The 26,204-nt window shown below is 35.3% G+C and overlaps 1 protein-coding gene across 1 annotated transcript; it reads right to left on the bottom strand.

The window, feature by feature from the left end:
- Nucleotides 1-1,217: 1,217 nt before the first annotated feature.
- Nucleotides 1,218-25,353, bottom strand: RGS21 (regulator of G protein signaling 21). Its single transcript, XM_044266262.1, has 4 exons — nucleotides 25,343-25,353; nucleotides 20,167-20,243; nucleotides 14,943-15,109; nucleotides 1,218-1,421 (listed from the first exon to the last, which is right to left on the bottom strand). The coding sequence occupies exons 1-4, from the start codon at nucleotides 25,351-25,353 to the stop codon at nucleotides 1,218-1,220; spliced, it is 459 nt and encodes a 152-aa protein (XP_044122197.1).
- Nucleotides 25,354-26,204: the final 851 nt, after the last annotated feature.

The raw sequence follows: 26,204 nt of genomic DNA, 5'->3' as shown, positions 1-26,204 counted from the left end.
AAGCTTTCCTTTAAAGAATTTGCAAATATACAGGAAATATTCCATTTGCATGTGCTTAAGTGTTTATTTTTCATGACAAAGGGGAGACAAAATTTTGTCTATCAAATGCACAGTTTGTGGAAACACAAAGTAAGCCATGGTATATGTCCTCTATTTTTAAATATTGAAATAATCCCCAAATCAGAGATACTAACAAAAAAAATAAATGTTTACAAATAAAATGGAACCATAGATGATCTGTGAGTCTTTATAGCTTCTCATATTGACATTGAACTATTCATACTTATACACAGAAAGAAACAATTTCAAGAACATCTCAAAAATGCGTTTTGAAAATTTCTTTGAGTTTCATAAACAAGTTCCAGTACTGAATGAGTAAACTGATAACCCCCCAATTCAAGTAGATAATGCAATAATTTTTTATTTTGTGAGACAATTATGATTACGCAGTTCATTATATATTTCATTCCTTCTCTTTCCTTATATTCTTGTAAATTCAAGAAAATCAGTCCTCTGCACCCTCAAGAGCTCTTTCTACGCATATACCTAGAATTGAATGCCATTGAATTGAACCAGGCGATGTATTTTGACAAACTTTGATCCACGGTGTTCCATACACACACACACACACACACACAGACGCACACACGCACACATTCTTGTAATTTTCTTTTTAATTAATCTGAGGGTCATGGCAATTTAGATAATCACCATATTATTATGTGGCAGATCTTGATTAAAAGGACATAGCTGAATACACTAAAGGGAGGATTGTGTTTTGGTGCAGAATTTATTGTTTTACAGAAGTAAGATTTTGAACAATGTAAATGGTATTTAAAATCATGTATATGGTGTTAAATAGGCTCCCACTCAGCAACATGAAGATATATAGTTCTTGAATTCATAATGTCATGAGAATATCCACTTACGATTTAAGAGTGTATTACATCTCTATTAACTCCCTTGTACTCTCCTAGTAGGAGATTTCTAAGTACCTGATAAAATGAAAAATTCTAAACAAATGACTTAAAACCTAAAGCCATATATATATATATATATTCTGCTGGAGTGAAAAAATGTTTTCTAAACCTTAAAAAAACTTGTTTTTGTATATTTAAACAATTTTAGCCTTGAGTGTGGTGATTAAAGGTTGATTTCTCCTGTCACTTGTTTTTCTCCAAATTGTAACCTGATTATTAGTTTATCATTTACCTTCTCTACAAAAAAGGAAACCATTTCTTATGATTTCCAACCTGTTTGCTATTTACCAGTTTCTTATAAATCTCTGACTTTAGAAATCGAGGAAAAGAATCCTTGGCCATAAGGCTATAGATTAACTTCTGAGCCTCATCAAAACATTTGAGAGTTGGTTCTGCAATATTCTTTGAGATGAGGTCCCTGGTACTGAAGTCAATGTTGATCTGTGGAAATAAGTTTGCATATCATTATATTAGTTTAGTCAAGGAATACGTGGTTTATACAGTTGGTAGATGCACATATTATTTGAATTGTTTTTCTAAACACAAAGATAATCTGATGCAAAACAGCAGAAAATGTCATACTTTTTTTTTCTTGGAATGCAGAACACATGTTTGGTATAATTATTTCTCTTTCTTTGGGTGATCTTTTCTTATTTTTAATGGGAGGACGGTAGAAAGGTGGTCATTTGGGGAAGGAGCCAATAGCAAACTAAGGCACATTGGTTGCAAAGAGACCAATCAGAGGCTAAAAACTAACCTGGGTGGCTCAGTTGGTTAAGTGACTGCCTTCAACTCAGGTCATGATCAAGTCCTCAGATCAAGTCCCGCATCAGACTCCTTGCTCAGAAGAGAGATTGCTTCTTCCTCTCCCTCTGCCTCTCCCCTTGCTGGTTCTCACTTTCTCTATATCTCTCTCTTGTGCAACCTCTCTCTCTCAAATAAATAAATAAATAATGTCTTTTAAAAAATAATTATTTTTCCTAGTTTGAGAGGGTTGGCATTGACAGAGAACAGAAGTAAAGCCTTATTTTGAGATTATAAAACAATAACAAAGGCAAAAAATCAAACGAGATATTTCATGATTTTAAATGTATTTTCCCATAAATCCTTTTTTTTTTCTAGTACTTTAAACCTAATACCAATAATATAATTTCCACAGGCAGAACAATAACTAGGATTTAGCAGGTTGGCTACTACCAACACGTTCCCATTCTCTATACTTCCCCTTGTTTTCCACACAACATTCTTTTTTGTATTTCTAATTTGTATTTCTTTTTGTTTGCCAAAATAAACCAAATAACATTCCCTCTTCAATGACTCCCATGCCTTCCACAAAGTAAACCTGTGTATGAATGTGCATGTGCGTGTGTGTGTGTGTGTGTGTGTGTGTGTGTATCCTTGTTCCCAAACAACTATCATACATGAGTATCTTCCGCAAGGTCTAAGAGAGATCTATTACATTGGAACACACCATTCATCAGCAAATCTGTAAAATGCCCCAAACCCTTGGAAGAGGCTTGTTCAACTCTACACATATTCCAGGATATACTCTGTGAAGCAGAATATTTCACATCCAGGGTGCCTAATTTAAATAAAAAATATTCATGAAGTGCAAAAGAGATTTGAATCTTAGAATTAAAAACTCAAGAAAGGCAGGTGCTCCCTCCATCTCATTTATTCTTCTATTTTCCGGCACTTAGCAGAGTATCTGCCACATAATAGGCAATCAATAAATATTTGTTGACTAGAATTAAAATGTCTCTTGGCAAAATGGGGAGATTGTAAAAATTCCATAATTTAGGGGTCCAGTGAACGAAAGACTACAAATGACAATTTGTGCTTATTGAATTGAGGTTAAAAGAGGCAGACAGACCTATAATCAAACCTTTCCTCAGCTACTTACTTGCTATTCATATGAGTGAAGGACATTCCATAATTTCTTTTAATCTTTCATTTTCATGGTATAATAGGGAAGAGTAATAACATTTATCTTAAAGTGTTTCAAGGACTAAATGAAATAAGTGATATCAAAATATTTTAATATTATTATTCCAGAAAGAAGAGAAGAAGAAAAAACTTTTAATTTGGAAAGAACCAGAAAGAGGTCACTATTTGTTCACAGGTGTCTTCCTTCTTGAGGGATTTCAGCTGTTCAGCGATCCCACATTTGCACCTTTATTTCTCTGATCATCCTCTTATGTCCTCCATGAAAATTCCAGGCCAAACGCTACAACTCTCTGAAGGCCTCAGATCTGGAATCAATATCTCCTTCTTTATATAGGAAGATGGTGGAGGGCAGTGGAAAGACTTTGGGATAATTTTCTCATCTGTTCTCTAACACTTAGTACCCTGGTGACCCGGGTTGAGTTTTTAATATCTCTGAGCAATGCTTCCTCATCATTAAGCTAGGTAGTTCCTGATTGAGTTTTTTTATGAGAATTAAAATAAAATGATCCTTACAATCATTGATTCCACAAATATTTATAGTTATTTATGGTTATTATGTACCAAATGCTTTCTATACTTGGGAAATGATAACCAACAACTAAACAAATAGCATTATTTTAGAAATAAACTTGAAGGATGAGAAGAAGCCAGTCCTCTAAGAGTGTGGGGAGAGAAAAAAAAAAAACATTTCTAGCAGAAAAAAACAACAAATGCAAAGTCTCTGATGCGAGAAACAATTGGTTATGTTCTGAAAAGCCACATGTCTGGACGGCTGGGGTAGAGGGTGTGAGAAAGAAAGTTCCTGTAATGAGATTTGCCTACAAGTCTTGTAGCGCTTAAGTGCAGTATAAGGAGCTCTTATTTTTCTACTAGAAATAATAAGAAGACAACTGATCTATACCATTAATTACTAAAAGACATCATCTGCAATTTGCTTAACTTTGTATTCCCCGTAATAGTAAATATAGCAATTTATCTCACTGAAGCATTCACTCATTGGGGGGGGGGTTTCATTCACAGCAGGGCTGGTGTGTGCCTGGTGCCTGGTGTGCCTGTGTTGGCTTCTTATTATTATTTTAATTAGAACTGGACACCTCCAGTAACTCCACATTTCCTAATCAAAACGTTCAAAGCCTTGATTTTGGCATTCATGGCTTTTACAATGGAGTCCTAACTTCACTTTTTTTTCTCCTTTATGTGTGCCCTGTATTTTTACTAAGCTAGACAACCCCCCTCAAATTCCTGGTATTTTCCCACCTATGAACATTTTTTCATACCATCCTACTCACCTGAAAGTCACTCCTCTTCACCAAGTCTTTCACAGTCTTTTATGCCCTTGAGCCTACATTCAAGTAATATCTACCCTGTGAAGTTTACTTGTGGATTGCTTCCTTTGGGCTCGTCAAAGGTCTTTGTGTTACTTAGATCATATTTACATTTTGTGCATCCTTCTCTATGCCTTGTGCCATGTAAGGACTCCATAAATACAGACTGCATAAATAAAGTGAAAAAATGTTTCTTTATTTGTTAAAAAAAAATCACATTTAAATTTTAAAGGGAACTATTCCAACATAAAATTAATATTATTTATTAATATAGATGAAACTTGTACTTCTGACTTATCTCTCTCATTTCTCTGACTTGTCTGTTCTCCTACCAAGGAACTGCCAACATCAGCTATGATAGCTGACTGATGAGCAGATACACTAATCCCAGGAGATAATTAGTAGTCTTATGAGGCTGTGTCTTGGCAATTCAGCTTAATGTCAGTGACAAAACATCACACCCACATGTTTGTATAAATGTCATTATTTTTCTCCAAAGTTCTTCAAGCTTGAAATGTAGGAATCATCTCTGACACCTCTTATTTCTCTGATCTCTCTATTTTTTCCCCTCATTTCCCTTTTATTTTGTAATTTCACAATGGCTCTTTTCATTCTCACTCTTATTTCTCTTGTTTAGCCTTTTTTAATGGAATCTCTTTCCCAAATTCTGTAATTTCTAGTCCTACCATGTCTTCTCCTTCTGCACGTAATCCAAAGGAAAAAATAAGCTTTCTGAAGGAAATGAGATAGTAAGCAGATCTTTGAGTTATTATCACGAAGAGATAGATTAAGGAAGGAACTTGCACATGGGCAGGTAAACCAAAAGGAACCCAGTGGATTTTGAGAACAGGAAAAGCAAGAACCTGGAAAGGAATGAAGGTACCAGATTATGTGGGACCTTATAGTTCTGCTAAGGAATTTTTACTTAACCTGAGACCAATGGGAAGAAATTTTAGTAAAGGAACACCTTTGAAAAAAAAAAAATAACGTATCACTGGTTGCCCTGTGTTATAATGGCTGGGTGTGGATAAAAGGTAGAAAAATGAGGGGCACCTGGGGGGCTCAGTGGGTTAAGCCTCTGCCTTCGGCTCAGGTCATGATCTCAGGGTCATGGGATCGATTGAGGAATGGCTGGATTTCAGCAGTATTCTGAAGAATGAGATCACAAAAGAGCTGAGGGGGCGTGGGTGAAAGTAATTCAAGGATGACTACCGATCATTTATCCAGAGCAAATAGAAGAACAGAGTTGCCATTAACGGAGATGGGGAGACTCAGGTAGAAGAACGTTTTGAACAGAAGATCAGGGCTCAGATTTGAATTTGTTAAGTTTGAGCTGCCCTTTTAAAAATAGGGGCACCTATTTTTAAATTTGAGAATTTGAGAATTTAAATTTAAATTTAAATTTGAGAATTTCTTGCTTTTCCTGTTCTCAAGTAGGTGGCTCAGTTGGTTATGTGTCTGCCTTGGCTCAGGTCACGATCCCCGGCTGTGCAGGGAGCCTGCTTCTCCCCCACCACCCGCTCCACTCATGCCTGCTTTCTCTCACAAATATATAAATAAAATAAAAATATATTTAAAACTATGGGACCAGACAAATTATTGGGGGAATGAATGTGAGCAGAAAATGAAGGGGATTGCCTTCCCTCATTATAGTTTCTGTTGGGTTAGGAGTCAGAACAGTAAAAGAGATTGCTAAATACAGTCAGGAAGGAAGGAGGAAATCGAGTACTAGAAATCAACGGAAGATAGTATTTCAATTAAGAGAGAGTGATCAATTTTGTTAAATGCCCCCTGAGAAGTCAATATAAGTGAGTATGAGAATTAAGTTATAGAAAGTGTCTTGTCTTTTCTTCTCAAATCCCTTTAATTTCAGTGAACTGGGAAAATAGTGAAAATATTAGGTCTCAAATACAGAGATAGATTGATAGATAGATAGATTTAAAAGAATCACTTCTGGGGGCGCCTGGGTGGCTCAGCCTCTGCCTTTGGCTCAGGTCATGATCCTGGGGTCCTGAGATCCAGCCCCGCATCAGCTCTCTGCTCCGCGGGGAGCCTGCTTCCTCCTCTCTCTCTCTCTGCCTGCCTCTCTGCCTACTTGTGATCTCCATCTGTCAAATAAATAAATAAAATCCTTAAAAAAAAAATCACTTCTGGGGGCATGTCTGTGAGCTGCATCTTCTACTTTGTTTAAATATCAGCTATAATTTTTGGTTGGGTTCTACCAGAAGATGCATGGATAAATTTTTATCTCAAAAAGTAAGGCAGGAGATGCTGAGCTTGGAGTAGACCAAGGAACTTCCTTCATCAGGAAGTGAACTTCTAAAGATGGAGCCTCTCCAGCTGGAGGATATTGAGGCATTCCTGAACTGCTTGGGAGCTAGGGGGAAGCTCCGACTATGCTGAGAGGGTCAAATTCTTAGGTCAAGAACCTGGGCTACGGGGTGCCTGGGTGGCTCAGTGGGTTAAAGCCTCTGCCTCCAGCTCAGGTCATGATCCCAGGGTCCTGGGATCGAGTCCCGCATCGGGCTCTCTGCTCAGCAGGGAGCCTGCTTCCCCCTCTCTCTGCCCGCCTCTCTGCCTACTTGTGATCTCTGTCTGTCAAATAAATAAATAAAATCTTAAAAAAAAAAAAAGAGGCTGGGCTAAACAGTGTATTAGTTAATGAAATAAAGTTAACATTACTTACTAATATGATAGCTACTTGCATTTTGTTTGTATGGATACAGAGTTCAGTTTCAAGGGCTCTGAGAAATATAATATTTCTTTTGTTTATTTTTTCAAAAGATTATGAATTATCTTAGATATCTGAGCCCACTGCACTGTCAGTCTCAGAAAAGAATTGTGATTCTTACTGAATCTCTGACAGCAGAGATGTCATCACAACCATTAGAGGCTTTTAAATTCTGTCAATTTTGAAAAGGCCTTGACATAGGTGACAATGAATGCAATCCACTGCATTAAAATGACTACCTTGTGAATGATGTTTGGGGCAGTTGTTTAAAAACAGTTTTATTCTAAAGACCCAGAATATGTTAATACTCATGGGATTTTGTTAACCCTAAGATATGGCAGCCAAATTCCCCCTTATTATACCAGCAGTTTTAAATCCTTTTAGTTTTCAATAAATTATTTAATCAGGAAGAATACATTTTAAAGGGTACCAGCTGGCTTTCCCGTGACCCTCCACTCTGCTTTCTCTATTTTTACATAATTTGAATGAAAATTTTCAATTGTGTTCTCGCATTCAAATTAGATAGTCTTTTCCTCATCTAGAAAGTCAAGTGGAACAAAAAAAAAAAAAAAAAAGAAAGTCGAGTGGAGCAGGAGACTGTCTAAGCACAGAGAGTGTTCCTGCCTATGGAAAGCACCTTACTAAAACAGAGCAGGTGGCGTCTTAGACCTCATTCACAACAGAGCTTGAAAATTACTTTCAAATTAAAGCCGCCTCTAGTCATGTTTTTGGTTACATAGTTCTATTTAATCACCCCAAACTCCTCTTGTATTACTTCATTTTTGACATTATTAAAGGAAAATGAATATCCTGAAATATATTCTCAAGGGTGGCTATTAAAGTTGAGAATAGCAGAGTTTGTAACACCTAGAAGGAATCCATCCCTGCGCAGGACTTTATCCTTTTGTTCTTATCGGTTTTAGAGACACAAATCAGTGACACGTGTTGGGAGGTAGTATTAATGTCTCAAATCGGGCAAAGGAAGCAGAAGAAATGATAACACATGCAATCACACAAATTGATAAAAATAGATGGACATAATGTATATGGATAACGCGTATGATTGCTAAAAATAGATGTACATAAGCAGAAGTTATCTGGAATAGCTGAGAGGGAGTCCAATTGACTCGTTTCATTCACCAACCCAAACATGCTAATCCAAGACTGATTTCAGTAGCACAGAGACACATGGAAATTGGAAAAACATCTGAGTGTTTTCTTTTCAAGTTAAAACGTAGCAGCCTGTTTTTCAGAGGGCCAAAATGACACTGCAAATTATTTAGAAGAAGTACTTCTGCAACTCTTTCGCCTCTTAATGCCATAATGAATCCAAACTTGGTGGTTTAAGACGTTTTATACAAATTAAAGAGAATATGAGAAGAGAAATAAAGCTTTTAATAGAAAAGAAGATAGACGCTGTGTGCCAAGATAATTTTATGCTTTTGCCTTTAGCATAAACATCAAGGTTCCCAGCTTTATTACAAACATTTAAAATAAATAGTAGATCTAGAGAATGGAATTTGGAACCTAAGAGCACGGGCTGTAGACCTCTCTTCTCATGAACTGTTGTATCATCATGACTGTGGGACTCATTGTTTTCTCTCTAGGGCTCAGATCATTTTCACCTGTGCAATGTGGGTGATTATAATACCTCCCTAAGATAGTGCCCATGATGATCAGATACAATAGTCCACATGAAAGCATCATGCAGAGATGTCACTTATAGTTTCTTTAGCTCTGTTTTCTTCCTTTACCTCCCTTCTTCCTTTCCTCCTACCCCTTCTCCTTCTCATCCTTCTTGATCACCTCCTTTTTCTCCTCTTTCTCTCTCTCACATTTTCAGAGGCTTTTTAAGATGAAATAAATAAGGGAGAAGAAATTATTGGGATCCAGGAGGTGATGTTCCTTCAGTCTGCTCTCTGACACAGACTGTGCTAGGCTTCCTTCACAACTGTTCTAGCCTTCTAGGCGCTGGCTGGTGCTTTGACTTCTTCTTCGTCTTCCTTTCCCATCCTTCTCTCCCATTATGTCTAATTCCCTCTATACTCCCATTTCTGGTCAAAGCTCACGTATTACTTCTTTTGAGATACATTTTCTCATCCCCCCTAGAAATTGATTTTCCTGTTGCATGCTACATATCACCTGTGTTCCTACCACAACTCTCATGAAAGATTATTGTTAATGATTTTTTAACTGGAGTCCTCCCCTCAAAATGGTTAGCTTTACCTAATCAGGGACTCTTGTCTTTTTTCTTATCTGCTCCAGTATGGTTCCTGGCATATACGAGACACTTCATGATCAGTGTACAAAAAATTAGGAAATTAATAAAGAGGCAAACTCATTACATCTGGAGATGATCCTAGAGTTGGGGGACACTGTTGATAAGCAGCAACTTGTGGGGCTAGACAAAAACATCAACATGTCGGTGGAAGTGGCATTAAAACTGCAAAGAAAACATTTGAATCTAAGATGGAGAAGACAAAGTTGGTGTGACAGTAATATCAAGACATGCTTCCAAATGCCTATTTTCATGAGCCTCTCTCTACCAGTAATTCATATATCTATTTCCTTTCTTTGAGATTCTGTTTAAAGCTAACCTTATTTATAATAAAGACCTTATCTCAGTATATTGTCTCACTACTATTCAATCATTATATCCTTCGAGGTATAATGCAAAGAGTTCCCTCTGTAACTTTTTTTTTTTTCACTTAATCATTTGTTGCTTTGCTATTTTTCCTTAGTTCCATAAATTTCATTTTTTTTAACCCAACTCGCTTCAAAGTTTCTTTGGAGCCAAACCGTAGTTTCAACCTATTTTATTTTCTTGCATTTCCTTATCAAGCTGCCTAGTTCACACAACATATTGCATTATACTTCAGCGTTTTTTTAATCTGTTCTCCTGCCTAAACTGAGCTGCCCTTCCACGGAGATACTTCGTCTTATAAAGGGATGAACAGTAGACACAGAATGAGTATTTGCTGATGTGAAATAAAATATCAATAAATAACATTATACTGACTTAAAAATAAAAGCAAAACACCAGACATAGTTATTTTAAGAAGTCTCCTGCACCCATGAAGATACCTTCTCCCCTGTGACTATAGTTTCTTCTTTGTTTTATGAGTTGTGGTGTCTTCACATTTAATAAATACATTTTTATTTATTTTTTTTAGAAGATTTTGTTTATTTATTTGAGATAGAGAGAGAGTGCACACACAGACTGTAGGGAGAGGCAAAAGGAGAGGGAGAAGCAGACTTCCTGCTGAGTAGGAGCCCAATAGCAGCAATGCCAGGCTCTATCCCAGGACCCTGGGATTATGACCTGAGAGGAAGGGAGTGCTTAATTGACTCAGCCACGCAGGTGTCCCATTTAATAAATACATTTAAGAATTAAATATTTCATACTAATATTCTTTGACTTAAAAAATGCCAATGTATTTTCCTGGATTGGTGATAATATGCAGTTGCATTTATATAATTTTAAATATTACACTGTTGTCTGATTTGGGACATTTTCTACTGTCTCAAAATGAAAACCAATATAAGCATAAACATTCTTCTCTCTAATCACATATTTTCTATCCTGAGTAATTTCTTTTTCAATAAAAAGAATGACACAAATATAATATACATAAATGAGATAAATATAAGATGAATATTTAAAATCTGTCAGTGTTTTTAGTAATATGAAAATATTTCGGAGTGCCTGGGTGGCTCAGTGTGTTAAGCCTCTGCCTTCGGCTCAGGTCATGATCTCAGGGTCCTGGGATCAAGCCCCGCATTGGGCTCTCTGCTAAGCAGGGAACCTGCTTCCTCCTCTCTCTCTGCCTGACTCTCTGCCTACTTGTGATCTCTGTCTGTCAAATAAATAAATAAAATTAAAAAAAAAAGAGAAAATATTATTTGAAATATTTTGAAGAGTTCCATTCTCTAAAAACCAAGTAAAATTACTTTCTTAAAATTTCCAAATATTATGAAATGAGTGGTCCAAATTGAAGGATGAATACATGAAAGTTTAAGAATTTCTTTTACACTTACAGGTTCTTATTCTGTACAAAGTAGAGGCACTTTAAAAAATAATTGCTTAAAAAAAAAATTTGCTTGTCGGGATGCCTGGGTGGCTCAGTCAGTTAAGGGTCTGTCTTGGGCTCACTCAGGTCATGATCCCAGGATCTACATCAGGATCCTTGCTCAGCAGGGAGCCTGCTTCTCCCTTTGCCTCCCACTCCCTCTACCTGTGCTCTGTCTCTCTTCCTCTGATAAGTAAGTAAAATCTTTTTGAAAATTAAAAATATTGCTTGCCTAATAATTTTCTCATTTTTAAATCACTTAGTTAAAATGTCTGGCTATATTCATAACTTTTTTTCCTCAGTATTTTCTTCTGAAATTGTCTAAGTATAGTCCATTCAACGAGTAGCTCTTTTTATCTCAAACTAGTGATTTGCTAACATGTTTTTATAATGGTTGTTTTCAGGTTGAAACTATAGCCCTAACAGTGACTTGTTTAAAAAAAAGAAAGGGATTACAATCGTCTAAGAGCTGTTTTGCATGATACAAACCATAGACATGTGATCTTACTCATCATTCTCATGTGTCCTGTGTGGTTGTTATGTGCTTGGTTTATAGGTGAATGAGTTGATGGGAAACTGAGGCAGAGAGAGGTAGAACAGCTCACCACAAGATTACAGGATTTTAATTTAGGTCTAGATAGCTCTCAACTTCCAGTCTTCCACTATATCACACTATTAGCATAGAAACTAGAGAAAAGGTAATGCTGTAAGGGAGAGAGAGCATAAAGTCTAGTTATGATTATTATCATTTCTCATCAAGACCTAAAATTTCAATTTTTGTTGTTTTGTTCAGTGTGCTGTCTTTGCCTGTTAGAACAGGAAAGGGAGAACCATTAGTAATGTCAATTTATAGACAGGGGTTGTTTAGTAAATTTATTATAATCTAATTATAAATTGTTTAATTGCAACACTTGAAAATTAAGTTATGCTAGCAATTTCATAGATGAGGAAATAGAGATGCAAGAAATTAAAGAGAAATTAAATAGGAGTTAATAGACATCTGCGTAACATGATTTTGCCATTCTTCTTTACTGTAGGATTTTCTACCAAGAAGATCAGTTGTAATTTTTATATTTTTTAAGGAATTTTAATTTTTTTTAAAGATTTTATTTATTTATGTGACAGAGAGAGACAGCCAGAGAGGTAACACAAGCAGGGGGAGTGAGAGAAGGAGAAGCAGGCTTCCCACTGAGCAGAGAGTTCCATGCAGGGCTGATCCCAGGACCCTGGGATCATGACCTGAGCTGAAGGCAGACAATGACTGAGCCACCCAGGAGCCTCAGTTTTGATTCTTTGTAAGAGTCGCTTATATAACTATAATCAAATATGGAAAACTGGAGACTATTCTCATACAAATGTCACTCTTGAATTAATTTTTTTACTTGTGAAAATCATGTTTTCCAGCTTCTATATCAAATATATGAACTTGTCTTCATAAGTTTGCCTACTAGATAAATCTAAAATACTTCCCACCCTTTCTTTATCTTTACTACTGCCCATCCAACCTCATTCCCCCACTTTCCATTAGCCATATCAAAATGTTTGTAACTTTCAGGAAACACTAGGGAGCTTTGTACTTCCATGTGATTTCACTGTGCCCTCTGTCTGAAATATTCTTTCTTCATTTACGTCTTGATATTACTCTTTTCATGACGTACATTTTTCATGTGTGAGTCACCCAGAAAATGCATCCCTTAACTCTCCAGATTTAATCACTTTTCCAGTGTGCTAATAATGAACTTCAAATGTGGCTTTATTATTATATTGTTTATTGTGTATTTGACTGGTTTTATTACATGTCAGTCTCTCCTGCTTTGTGACTTCATTGTGGGGACGGGCACTCAAAAAATCAGTTTAATGAGTCAACATACCCACAGTTGTATTATATTTAATATACAGCTGATAGACAGAGAAATACCTTGAAGACTGACATATAATATAAGAGGCAAATGTCCATTAGTAATTTGGGAAGGTGAAATTTAGTAATCTGTTGAATTGGAAACAATTAATGGCAAATAATAGGAAAGATAATGATTATTTCAAATGTACATCTACATAGTTCTTTGTTTTCAGTGAATTTTGTCATATTTGATAATAACATTTTTAGATACTTCAAAGAGAAACTATAATTATTACTTGAAAAGCAGCCATAAATTTAATTATATTTTATTTGGTCAAATTAATTAGATGGACAAAGTATAAAAAGCCATAAAACTTTTATATGCTAAAATAATAACTGTGCTATTTATTTAAATTATTACCACATAAATTTATTTTAGAAGAAAAGATTAGGAAGATAAACAAAACTATTTTGTCAAAATTGATAAATTATTATATATTGTAAGATTAATTGAGCTATATTATATATTGTGAGATTAATTGAGCTATAATTAAAAGATGACATTTCTTATTAGAAGACTTTTCATGCAAAATGTTTGAGAATATTATTCTAAAACAATCACTGTTAATTAGCTGAATTCATAGAAAAGAAAAAAAATCTGGCTTTCAAATCAATATCACAATAAATAGGATATCTTTAGAGCTGATTTCAAACCCTTTTAGGAAATGACACATTAATCAACTTGACAAATCTCATATACTATATTTTCAATTTTCCAGAATTATTTATTGATTCTTAGATGGTGACGGGGAAATGAATGTTGAAATAGCTTCACAGAAGTTAAAATTCTTCACTCTTCACCCGCCCCCGCCTCGTGAATTTAAAGCTATGCTTTAGTAGCTCATATGTCTGTAAAGTTATACTAGCCAATGTATGCCATAGTAATTAATGTCCAATTAAAACTTGAACTACTGATACAGCCACTTCATGTCCTAGATTTTCTGAAAGTGTTTTCATCTACCTATTCTTTTCTTTGTCCCCATAAGTGTAATAAACCTTCTCACATCATGAATCCTAATTTTGGGTCAGAAAATATAATAACTATCCCCTAGGAGGAAATTGGTGTTTTTGCCTCTGTAGGAAAGATGACTTGTACTAGTAGTTTATGTTCGGTACTAGTAATTCATGTAGCTTTCTGTTTAGTACTTATGCATTAAAATTCCTTGCTTATATGATATATTCAGTGAGGAACTGAAATCATTTAAATTATAAATCACTTAAACTTTAAATATTAAAGGGTATATGGGGATGATCATGGTTTGGTTCTGGAAATGAAATCAAATATAAATGAGGTGTTACATACATTGAATACTTTTTTGGGGGGGAGTTATTACCAGTCATTCCAGGTTTCTCTCTAAGACCTTTTCTACTTTCCTTATCTTAAAGCAGCACAGGTGGATCCTGAAACATTGCTTCATACCTTTGGCTAATTTTTACTATCAAAGAAATAAAGGTAAGCAAATGCTTCTTTTGGAAGGTAAGATATTACCTGCCATAAAGTGGACATCCAAAATACTAAAAATGAAGAGTTCATTTTGTTCGTTAACAGTCCTATTTTCCCTCACATATTATTCTAAATTTTTATATAAATAGAATTCTTTTAGAATTCTATTCCATCTTGACCACCATGATTTATAAAAGGGAAAACGAAAGTGAACTTGAAATGCAAGAACACATTGAAGTAACATTTCTATAGGGTAAACTTTAGAGTGATTTAACCTGAGATAATGGACACAATTTTTCAGAAATCTGCATGTTGTGCTAAGGAAACAAAAATATTGGTCATATCTGGCACATAGTAGGTGTTGAAAAATACTTACTGAATCTGTAAAAGATAGGATCATTTTAAAGGCACTTCTATTGGAGTTTACGACATTTCTACTTGAATACATAGTGACAATTTGTTTCCCTTTAGATGGATTAAGTCTTATAATTGGGAGCAGATTTGGTAGCAGGTGAGTAGTCACTATCCTGGAGTATTTTCCTCACCTCTTTAGGGGCATCAGCTTCAATGAATTCAGAATAGATCATCTTGGCTTTAGAAGCAATTTTTTCTGCACTTTCTGTTTTTTTGAAGTCTTCACAGGCAAGCCAGAACTCAACATTTTCTTCACTAAACTCTGATTTTAGAAATGTTCGAAAAGCATCCAAACCAGCTATAAAATATAAAAGAAAAACTTTTGTATATCAGGCAGTGCAGTATACATAATCAACAGGAATACATTGTATAATATGAGCATTTACTGAGTGTTCAGTAGCAAATATTTATCATCCCTCTCTATATAGTTGTATGTTCTTGTTTTTAAGTTTAGAAACCTTATTTCGGATCAATAATCATAAATATAAAATATTCTCTTTTAAGATATTTTTTAAGTATTTTATTTATTTATTTGACAGACAGAGATCACAAGTAGGCAGAGAGGCAGGCAGAGAGAGAGGAGGAAGCAGGTTCCCCGCTGAGCAGAGATCCAGATGCTGGGTTTGATTGCAGAACCCCTAGATCATGACCTGAGCTGAAGGCAGAGGCTTAACCCACTGAGCCATCCGGGTGTCTCATAAATATAAAATATTCTTGTCTCTATTTCTCCAGTTAGCTCCATTAACAAAGAAAACCTGTACTTTTCTTTCTAGATCTTAAACATCAAGAAGTTGTGTCTAGAGGAAAGTCTTGATGACGGTAACTTCATGGGAAATCCATGGGCTTAGCTTTCTATACCCAATGAACTAAGCCCAAACCAAGTAATGATGTTATATTTACTTCAGAGTAAGAATATCTTTGCTGCTGTGAGTTGGTGAGGAAACAATTTGATGCTCAAGAGTTAGATTATGTGCATTTGGGCTCAAAGCAAAGACGGGAGGACTGACATTTTGTTAATCTTGAGTGAATACATTGGCAAATTCAAATCTCCAGACCAAGAAAATAACCAGCAAAATACTTGGTGTGACTATTTCTCCCCTCTATGTGGTGATACGCAATTTAAAGTCAATAAAGCAAGTGAATGAGCTTTTCTCCAATGTTGCCTTAAGTAAAACACCGTTGTCGCCCATTCTCCCTCATACTACCTGCTCTAACTTAGCCTGTGCATTGTATTTTTCTCCTGCTCCCAGGTATTCTGAGCATGCATTTCTCCAGAAACTTTAGACCATTTATTTGCAGGCTTGTTTACTTTGCCTTAATTAGTATATGTAATTTCCTTTAAATTTAATAACAACAGGTAGCGCTTGCAGCCTCTGATTCCCTTAGGTCTCACTTCTCCCCATTATTTGACTTTCAGCCAAATTTACATGGGTATTATTCCTATCTGAGATTAATATTGTTCCTTTCTTTACCTTCCTCATCAAAATGTGCCCTGAAATATTCTTCTTTAGAATATCTAGAGCTGGGGTGCCTGGGTGGCTCCGTGGGTTAAAGCCTCTGCCTTCAGCTTGGGTCATGATCTCGGGGTCATGGGATCGAGCCTCTCATCAGGCTCTCTGCTCAGCGAGGAGCTTGCTTCTCCTCTCTCTCTGCCTGCCTCTCTGCCTCCTTGTGATCTCTGTCAGTCAAATAAATAAATAAAATCTTTAAAAAATATATCTAGAGCTCACTGAAGAAGCTAATTCTTGCTAAATCAGTTAGGGATGAGTAGGTTGGCTAATTGAATTTAAATAAGAAAAGAAAATCAAACCAACAAAAACGGAACAAAAAAATTTGGTTATCTAATTGTTTTTATAACACAAAAAGTATTGGGGAGAATTGAGAGTGAGAAAAATATATGAGTCTTCGCTTGACTAATAAAAATTTAAGCTTAACATCAGGAATTTTTAAAATAGTGTAATTTTGAGGGGTTTGGTAGCACAAGCATTGACTGTCGCATGCAATAAATATATATATATATATTTTTTTTTAAATATTTTATTTATTTATTTGACAGGCAGAGATCACAAGTAGGCAGAGAGGCAGGCAGAGAGAGAGAGAGGAGGAAGCAGGCTCCCGCAGAGCAGAGAGCCCGACGTGGGGCTCGATCCCAGGACCCTGGGATCATGACCTGAGCCGAAGGCAGAGGCTTTAACCCGCTGAGCCACCCAGGCACCCCAAATATATATATTTTTAAAAAAGGATTGTACCTCTACTTAGATAGCAGGTTAGAAAGGTCATTACTACATCTCCACAATTGAATGGACTAAGGTAGTACCTTGAGTTCGTATCATTTGGTTTCACAGATTGCACCTGTTTGAGGTGAGTATCTGTTTATAAATGAGACTGTGGATCTCTCTGAGGAAAAAAATATACATCAGCGCTTTTGCCTTGGGAAGGATTTGCCTTCCAAAACACTGGTGACTCTCTTCCACCTGCCATGAGGGCCCCTTTGCATTTGCTCAAAGCAGCTCTTCACTGACTGCATACTCAGAGTTCTGATCCCTTCTTGGTCCAAAGTAGGGGTGAATAAGCTTGTGGAGAATCAGGGGAAAGGGAAAATAAACTTGTGGAAAAGAAAATTTTAAGAGAAAGTTTATGGAAAAGGGGCCAAAGTCAGCTATTTGCAGGTTATTGCAGGTGGGAAGCAAAGTGATTTTAGTAAGAGAAAATAGAAAAGGCTTCAGGGAGCCAGATAAAAGCATCTAAAAACACTGGGAAATTAAAAATAGATTTAATTTTTTTGTTATTATTTGAAATAGAGTTGAAATAACAAGTCATTACCAAAGGTTATCAGGTACCAATTAAAATTCTCAGTAGAAATATTGGAGAGTGTGGATGCCATTAATATGTGAACACTATAAAAAATTCAATTAACTACACATTTATTGCATTTAAAAATACATCCAAGAAGCTTCTGTGACACAAATTTAGGTTATAAAAATCCTCTTAATAATAACATGCTGTTAAAATTTCCATGAGTTTTGTCTGAACAATGATGAATTTGAGGGTTCAAAACAGAATTTATGCTGAAATCTATTTTATAGAGAGGACAAAGTACACTTTAATGGTATTGAAAGAATGTTGTAGATTCCTGTCTGACAGTATTTTATATGTGTGTCGTTAAGGCACATGAGGCCTCCTCCCAATGAGGATTATCTAAATGTATTCCCGAGAGATGGGAAATTAGAGATCAAGAAACTTATTATTTTCTCACATTCAGCAATTTTAATGAAAGACTACTTGGAGATAATAACTATTGTCTTCTTTCCCTCTCCCATCACTCAGTTTGGGACACAATGAAATAGAATCAACAGCTAAAATGAGCTAGTTATCTCGGTCTTGAACACACTATTTTATTGAACTACACTTCTATTCTCTATATACAATATGAATGATCACAAGATGTCATGGGACTTTGGAATAATATGTTACATGCAATTAAAATGATAGTCTCTGAGGGCATTCTCTGCAGAATGGAATGGCTACTGGTTAGGCTTAACTGGGGCTGACAAACGGATTAAGCCCTAGGTGTTGAAACTTACATGAGAGCCAAGCCACAGTACCTACAGGACATATCCCCAAGTTGACGAGAAACATATTTGGTGAGTTATTTAGCTGTTCAAAAAATTTCCAAGCTATTTTTCTGGTATTGTAAAAAGCAAAAAACCAAACATCTACTCAAATGAAACTAGGACTCTCCTACTTTATGTGGGCATGAAATAGAAAAGCTCAGGAGATATGCCAATGAGACCATTTGTCTTGAGCTCAACATCTTCCATGCCTCTGTTCTGTGGCGCTGTCCCCTAGAGCTTCCCTACTCCCCTACCACCTGCAGGCTTCTAGTAAACCTGATCTGTCCCACCGGTTATAAACTTAAGTAAAAAAGAAACATGCCTTTCAAAATTTACAAAAATGCAATTCCTTAGTGTATGTCCTTAGTTGAATTCTAGGAGTAATGTGGATTATTTTATGTCTATGCTTTAGGAATTAATCATTTAAGAATTATAAAAACAAAATCGTTTTGTCTAATTCAATTTAATTTTGCATGTGAATAAACAACTATGAAGAATTCACCCAACTTTATTATGTTTTAAAGTTTTCTAATATTCTGATATTTACTTTGTAAATTTGAAGTAGAAATTCCATTTGATTAGTATCAACGATTTTAATTATTAAACATTCTTTAATACATGTCTCTGCAGAGTCATTTTTTTCCTGTATGAGATACAACTGAGATAAAACTGCTGCAAAACAGAATTGTCTATAACAGAAACAGAAGTTCCAAATGACTACTTTGAATTAAATTTTGGGGTTGTATTTATTTAAAATCAGCTTACCTTACTGAGTCAATATGAAATAATATAAATACATATCCACACATGTATATATTAATACATTTAAATATGTTTTTGTTTTCACTAAAAATTATAATTTCAGTTGAAATAAATACTTAAATACTTCAACTTCAGTTGAAATAAATACTTAATACTTTTAGCCTCAAGACATGAAAAAAACAAGTGATTTATTTAAATTTTCAACCTTTTTTTAAAAGATCTTATTTATTTATTTATTTGACAGACAGAGATCACAAGTAGGCAGAGAGGCAGACAGAGAGAGAGGAGGAAGCAGGCTCCCCGCTGAGCAGAGATCCCAGTGCAGGGCTGGAACCCAGGACCCTGGGATCGTGACCGGAGCCAAAGGCAGAGGCTTTAACCCACTGAGCCACCCAGGCGCCCCTAAATTTTCAACTTTTTAATAGTTTGTATGTTTCTTTCAGCTTGTAACAAGAATAGTATATATATATATATATATTCATGACTCAGGCTAAAAACAGTTTTAAAATATTTATCTCAACAGCAATTCTAATTTTTAGTGAAAAAAACATATTTAAATGTATTAATATGTGCATGTGTCGATATGTATTTATATTATTTAATATCGGCTCAGAAGGTAATTTGATTTTCATTATATATATAATGATAATATATATATAATGATATATATATACACACCACACATATATGTACATATATATATATAATGATAATGAGTCTAAGAAAATGACAGATTTCTTACTTCCTATTTGGGATTTTCATTTTGTGTCAATGTTTGAAGTTTCTATAATCATGTCTTATTTTAGGTTCTACCTAATGCCACTTAGGTTTAGGACCTATATTCCACCTAGATTTGTGTGACTGTTGGGACACTTATGCTTCAAATATTGATGAAATTCATATTTTATAATGACTACAACTTTCAGAATTTAAAGACTTACTTTTAATCATTTTATTTTTAAGCTTCGTCAGATCTTACCTTGGTTGGTTAAAAGTGTGTCCATATTTTCAGACCACGCCATTGTTTCTGTTGTTTGTGACCTGTAGAAACAACATCTACCCTTGACAATAGCATTGTGATCTTTTTCTTCCGTAACCTATAGTAATATTTGAGTTATATGTATTTGTTGAATGACATAATTTAAAAGAGTTTTGTGCCATTAATCAAACTGCAAAAGGTCAACAAAAATTGTATAATGTTTTCCACAGTGGACAGCAATAGCAACATAGAGTGGGATATAATTCAGCATTAGCAATTATTTATTAATCTAGCTTACAATTTATTAATATTTGCAAATTCTTACATCTTAATAAAAGCATAGGAGAGAGATTGATCATGGTTCTATGAAGTAGAGTGAATTTCTTCTCAACTGTAAATATATTGATTGTTCATTTATGTGGCATTACTCTGGTCTATTCCCGAAAACTTATCATGATAGCAATAGCGATAAATGAACTATTTTCTAAGTTTTCACAGTATATAAAATTATCCATGTTATAATTAGGTATTTCAAAAAAGTTTTTGAAGTGTTTCAATTAAGGATTTCTAATATGTGATGATCTTAAAAGTGTTTATTTATAGTGTTCTGAGAAACCTTTGCCCCACTTCGAGACAGGCTTTATTTTTCCTTAGACTGGTATGCCTCCAGTTCTGGGATGATTTATTTAAATCTAGCAATCTGTCAGGACAGAGTAATATCTTTTCCAAAGCAGTCAAAAAATTTATAGACTTAAGTCTTCTGAAGAAGGTATACTTTTGGGGATGTGATGTAGAAATGGTAAATCAGGTTTAAGATATAAACTTCCTGAGATACGAGTATATCATGCATTATTTGCCTTAATAAACTAAGATCCTGATGAGATAAGCTCCCATCCATAGAAAGCATCTGCTACCCAGAAAAAAAAAAAAAAAAAAAAAACCACTAAGATTACATAGCTGTGATGTGCAAATGACTTACTTATTATGGAAAGGGATGAGCTAATTGAAAGTTTTTATTAAAGTGATTGATGATAAAACAGAGACAGTGTCATATTGAGTCATTCTTATAAAATTCTATCTTTGCCTATCAAGGTGACTGATCTTAAATATGCTATGTGAAGCAATATCCATACTTTTATATTGTGTTACTTCTTGTAATTTGCTGCCGTTTTTATTATTTGTGTTGGGGTTTGTTGTGCTCCCTTCTGCTGCTGCAGATGTGATTGTGTTTTCAGATAATAACGGGTGTCCTTATAGAGAACACATGGAGGAAGATCTGTGACTGGAGATTCATTTTACTACCTTCCATTATTTACATTTCCTGTTGAAATTTTCTTCCCTGATGGTGGGCAGCTGATACTCCTTTCTCCCTTGATTTGCTAAATCTTGGCACACAAGATTTCTCATGAAACCATTTTTAAATAGTGGTTTTTTCATTCTAATGGACATTTAAATAATTTAGGTGGTTCAATTTCTATTTTCATTAATGGAGAAGGGGACCCAAACCTAGATTTAAATTTACATTGAAGAGCTTTTGTGCACTATAAAACCTGTTATGCTAATAAGCTTATGCTATATTTCATGATTCAAATACTAGGTCTTGTAAGGAGTCCTATTGAATACTGCTAAAATTATCATATGGTCACTTAAAATACACATGTTTAAAAATGTCTCTATTTGAAGATTGATATTTGGTGGCTAACAGAGTACTCAGATTGCGAACTACTTAGTATGAGTGAAATATATGTTAATGAACAGGGCACTGAGGAATGTTGACCCCAAACCTGGGCACACCGTACAACAATTCTGAGTGAGGAACAGCCACCAGAAAAAGCACAAAGAAAACCAAACAAAAATAAAAAAACCCTGAGAAACAATGTAGACAGAAAGGATTCAGAGGTGAACATACACTTCCTTGTTGTGTAAGATCTCTGATGATAGGAATAAATACTGTTATTTTGTGGAGGCTGAGAAAATTAAGGCCATCCCACCTCAAGTTTAGCTGATGTGGGAGACAGAGACAGAAGAAAATCATTAAAATTCCTTACCTACTGACAAGCCCTTGAGACAGACAGAGTGGCTCTCCCCTGGGGACTCAACTGCCCTCATCTTGAGGTTTTGCTAAGGACAATCCTAGCCTGACCGACCCCTACCCCAACAGGTCTGACCAGGATCCTGTAAGTCTACTTTAACAATTCCTTTATCTCTAAACCTCCAAGACAGTGTCGAGAATCATTCCCAAGTATATGGCCCACTGTTATACATCTAAAGGGTCTCACGAGAAGATTTTTATTATTGGTAATGAATAACCTTTCTCCCAACAATAGCTAGCCCCTCAAGGTCCTGGAGACCTTGCTTCCAATAATCCTTGGAGACTTACATCATCTATAATCCCCTTGTCCTCACCCACCGCAGAGTCCACCCCTACTCTGCCTTTAAAAACTCTTACTGTAATCTGGTTTGGGGTCCAAGTCCCTACTCCGTTGTGTCGGGTATACTTGGGCCCAAGCTTAAACATGTCACCTCAGGGTCCAAGTCCCTACTCCTCTGTGTCGGGTATACTTGGGCCCATGCTTAAGCTTGTCAAATAAACCCTCGTGTGATTGCATCAGTGCTTGGCTCCTTGGTGGTCTCTCAGACGCAAAAACTCAGGCATAATAATTTTCCACTACCAAGAACAGTATGTCTGGTCCAAAAACGTTGTGGAACATATATAATCAAATAATGAATGAATGACTGAAGTATTAAAACCTTCAATGGAAGCAGAATAATGGCTTTCAAGATGGTGGTAGGTGACCATGCTAAGGCTATTGAATGTTGAGAACTGAATTGCGTTAGCTTCAAAGGGTATAATTAATGGTGGAAGGAAGAGGAGGCAGGATGTGAAATTATCATGGGGGAGCGACAGACCGTGGACCTCTCTCTCACCCCTGGGGGAGGTGAAATTGGGGGAAATGGACAATATCCATTCTGGAAGGTATCAAGGCAAGTCATGTTATTCAGGGAGAGCCAGAATTTGCTTATACCAAAAGCAAAAGGCATATTCAGAGAAGTCCTTATCAGATGTAAAGGAGTCTTTTAGTAATGGAGACATTTAAATGAATGGTAGCTATTTTTGTGAGTTTCATTAATGTAGGAAAACCTTAAAAACAAAAGAAGAAAACAAAATGTGGGAAGTGATGTAAAACCCAGAACAAAAGAAGAATGTCAATGTTTTGAATTAGAGAGATATATTAGAATATTATTTTCTATAGCTAGAGATTATTAGAATAGAATTAGAGATACTTGGATGTTCTAGTATTTCTTAAGGCCCCCAAGATGTTCCATTATTATGAAAGGAAAATTTGCCCCTCAGCTCTCTGAAGAAATACCCCTGCTGGTGTGTGGTAAATCCTGGGGTGCTCTCAATTCACTATTTTCTGACCAATTTCAAGTTTGACTTGAAAGGTTCGACTTTGATGACCTGATATGATGGAAGGGCCAGTGGAAATGCAGTATTCACTTTTCTGGAGCTAGTCAAGATGCAACTATTTAAAGGAATAAGTTCTTAATTAGCTGTTCAAATTTTTAAGTTCTGGGTTGATTGTATATTTATAATTCTGTGGGAGAATAAATTATTGTTACATATGAATAAGGGAAATAATATTTTTCCTAGCATCAGAATGTTCAACAATGCATTAAATGTTCATAGTCTATACCACACTGTGTTAGGCAGGTCATATACTTTATCTTATTTAATCTTGCAAATGACAGTCTGTTTTAATCCTACATCACCAGTGAATAAGGAGTCTCAGAGATGCTAATGACTGGTGCAGTAACTTGCATGTACTAATGGGCAGTTAGAATTCTAACTGTTGTGTCTCCTTATAACCTAAACTCTACTTACAGTTCTTCCTAGAATGAATGAGTCAATACGCATATGTTCATACTTTGCTCATGTTTTGGAATATTGATAATAAATACTTCAAAAATGCTTTTCCTGTAATAGAGTTTACTGAATTTCACACAAATAATATTTCCTGTAAATAATAGCTAAATTGCAGTAATCGAGTACTCAGTAGAAAGTTTTCAGAAGATAGATTCTGAAATCTCATTGTCAAATGAAAATGAAATATCACATGAAAATAGGACAGTTCTCATGTTAGATGTGAGTGAGGAATATGTCTTATGTTTTAAAAATGCAACTGTATACATGTTAAGAAAGAAACTATTGAATTCAAATTCGGGGAAAAAAAGAAGGTGGCTGACTTGGCTAAATTTTACTTGATACATGGTCCCTTAAGTAAGTGGATAATGCACCACTCTACCATTTCTTTTTCTCTCTTTCTTACTTTGATTTTAGTTGTAACTCTAACACAGCTTTTGTCTGACTCTTCTCATTTGTGCGTGTGCATTTCCTGTATAATTGTGATGCATAATCAGAGTAACTTCATATGTGTATGATTTGCCATGAAAATTCACCATGTATCTGGAGCCAAAATTGCACTTAGTGTTTCATGGGGTTTTGGCTGATTTCCTTTCTGTTTCCTTCATTAAGCGAGTGCCATCAAGGCCAGCAGTCCCCATATTATGTGTCCGGAGAAGAGCCAGGCCAGATGGGAACTGCGTGAAAGCTACCAGTTATCTTGCTAATTGTGCCAGCTAGAACCAGTTGTATTGCATCAAAAATTGTGGAATCCAACAACTTCGCTCTTCACACTCAATTAGCAGTGTGCTGGAGAATGGGAAATTCAAGCAAGGAGCCCATGTGCTCCAGGAAGTGACAGCTGCTAACTTACCCAGCATTTAATATCTGTTTTCAAATTTCTTAATAAATATTGCAATAATAAATAATTTTTGCAAGGATCATACATATCTTTTGTCACAAACTCTAACATTTAATAATTTTGAAAAGCTTCACGAAAAAAAAAAGCTTACTGTTTTTTCTCCCCTGCATAACCTTCCTTTATCTTAGCGAATATGAAAGAATTAACTGCAAAAGCAAGACATGAATTGTTGACATATTTTAGAAAAGAAGAAGAAATCAATAGAGAAAGGAGAAAAATAAATCAGCAAGAAAGACAACAATTAGCATATTTATCATAAATGAAGGAAATAAAACATCAAGACTAATGAAGGCTCAAATGTTTCGTTTGTACATCTTCCGAGATAAAAATAGCTTTAAACAGCAACTCACTTCACTGGCATTTTTCGTTCCACTGTCTGACTGTCACAGGTGATGCCGAATTTCTTTTTCTGACTGATCTTCAAGCTGAAGGTAATGTGACAGCAGGAACATTACAATTAGTATGCAAATACCTCTCCCCTGGGTTACAAATTGGCATTCTTTAAATCATGCTATGCTCAGCTTTTTTCGTTTTGTTGTTAACTTTTCACTGGTCAAAACACTTAAACTTCTAAGTAACAAATAACTGTTTGAATAAATGTGACATTTCTAGGAGTCTGTGGCATAACTGAAATAAATTCCATTTAAAGTTTGGTTTCTAAAGTTCATATACATCCATTCACCAGACAACTACTGTTCACATGAGGTGAAATCAACTCAGAAAGAGACGTATATAAAATTTAATATTCACCTTTAGGTCTTTCTTCTGTCTAAAAGATCATTTTTTCCCCTTTGTTCTTTGATTTTTTTCAAAAAGTCCAAGTCAAAATCTACTTTTAATACACTTATCTTCAACAATTATGTGTGTCTAAGTATTTTTACGATTTTACTCATGGACTAAAACGTTCTGGTACAAGGCATTATATTTTTTCAAAATGTATGTATTTTCTATAGCTTAATAGCACACATTTATTTCTTTTAACCACGAATCTCATGGCATGTTCTGCCAGTTTTTCTTTATGCAGTGCTGATGCTGAAGGTAATAATGCTTGAATATATTTTTAAAATAAAGTCCCTATATTGGTATTTTTATTTGTAGTCAAAGTGTTGAACATGTAACCCCGTGCTTCATCAAGCTTTATCACAATATAACAGAGTCCTTCAGTAGTAAAATTCCACCAGTATATATTTATGACCCGCAAAGTAAATTTGA

This window comes from Neovison vison, chromosome 10 (genome assembly GCF_020171115.1).
Source record: "Neovison vison isolate M4711 chromosome 10, ASM_NN_V1, whole genome shotgun sequence".
Taxonomy (NCBI): Eukaryota; Metazoa; Chordata; class Mammalia; order Carnivora; family Mustelidae; genus Neogale; species Neogale vison.
Note: the sequence above shows the minus strand (reverse complement) of the source record. Positions and strands in the feature narration are given on the sequence as shown.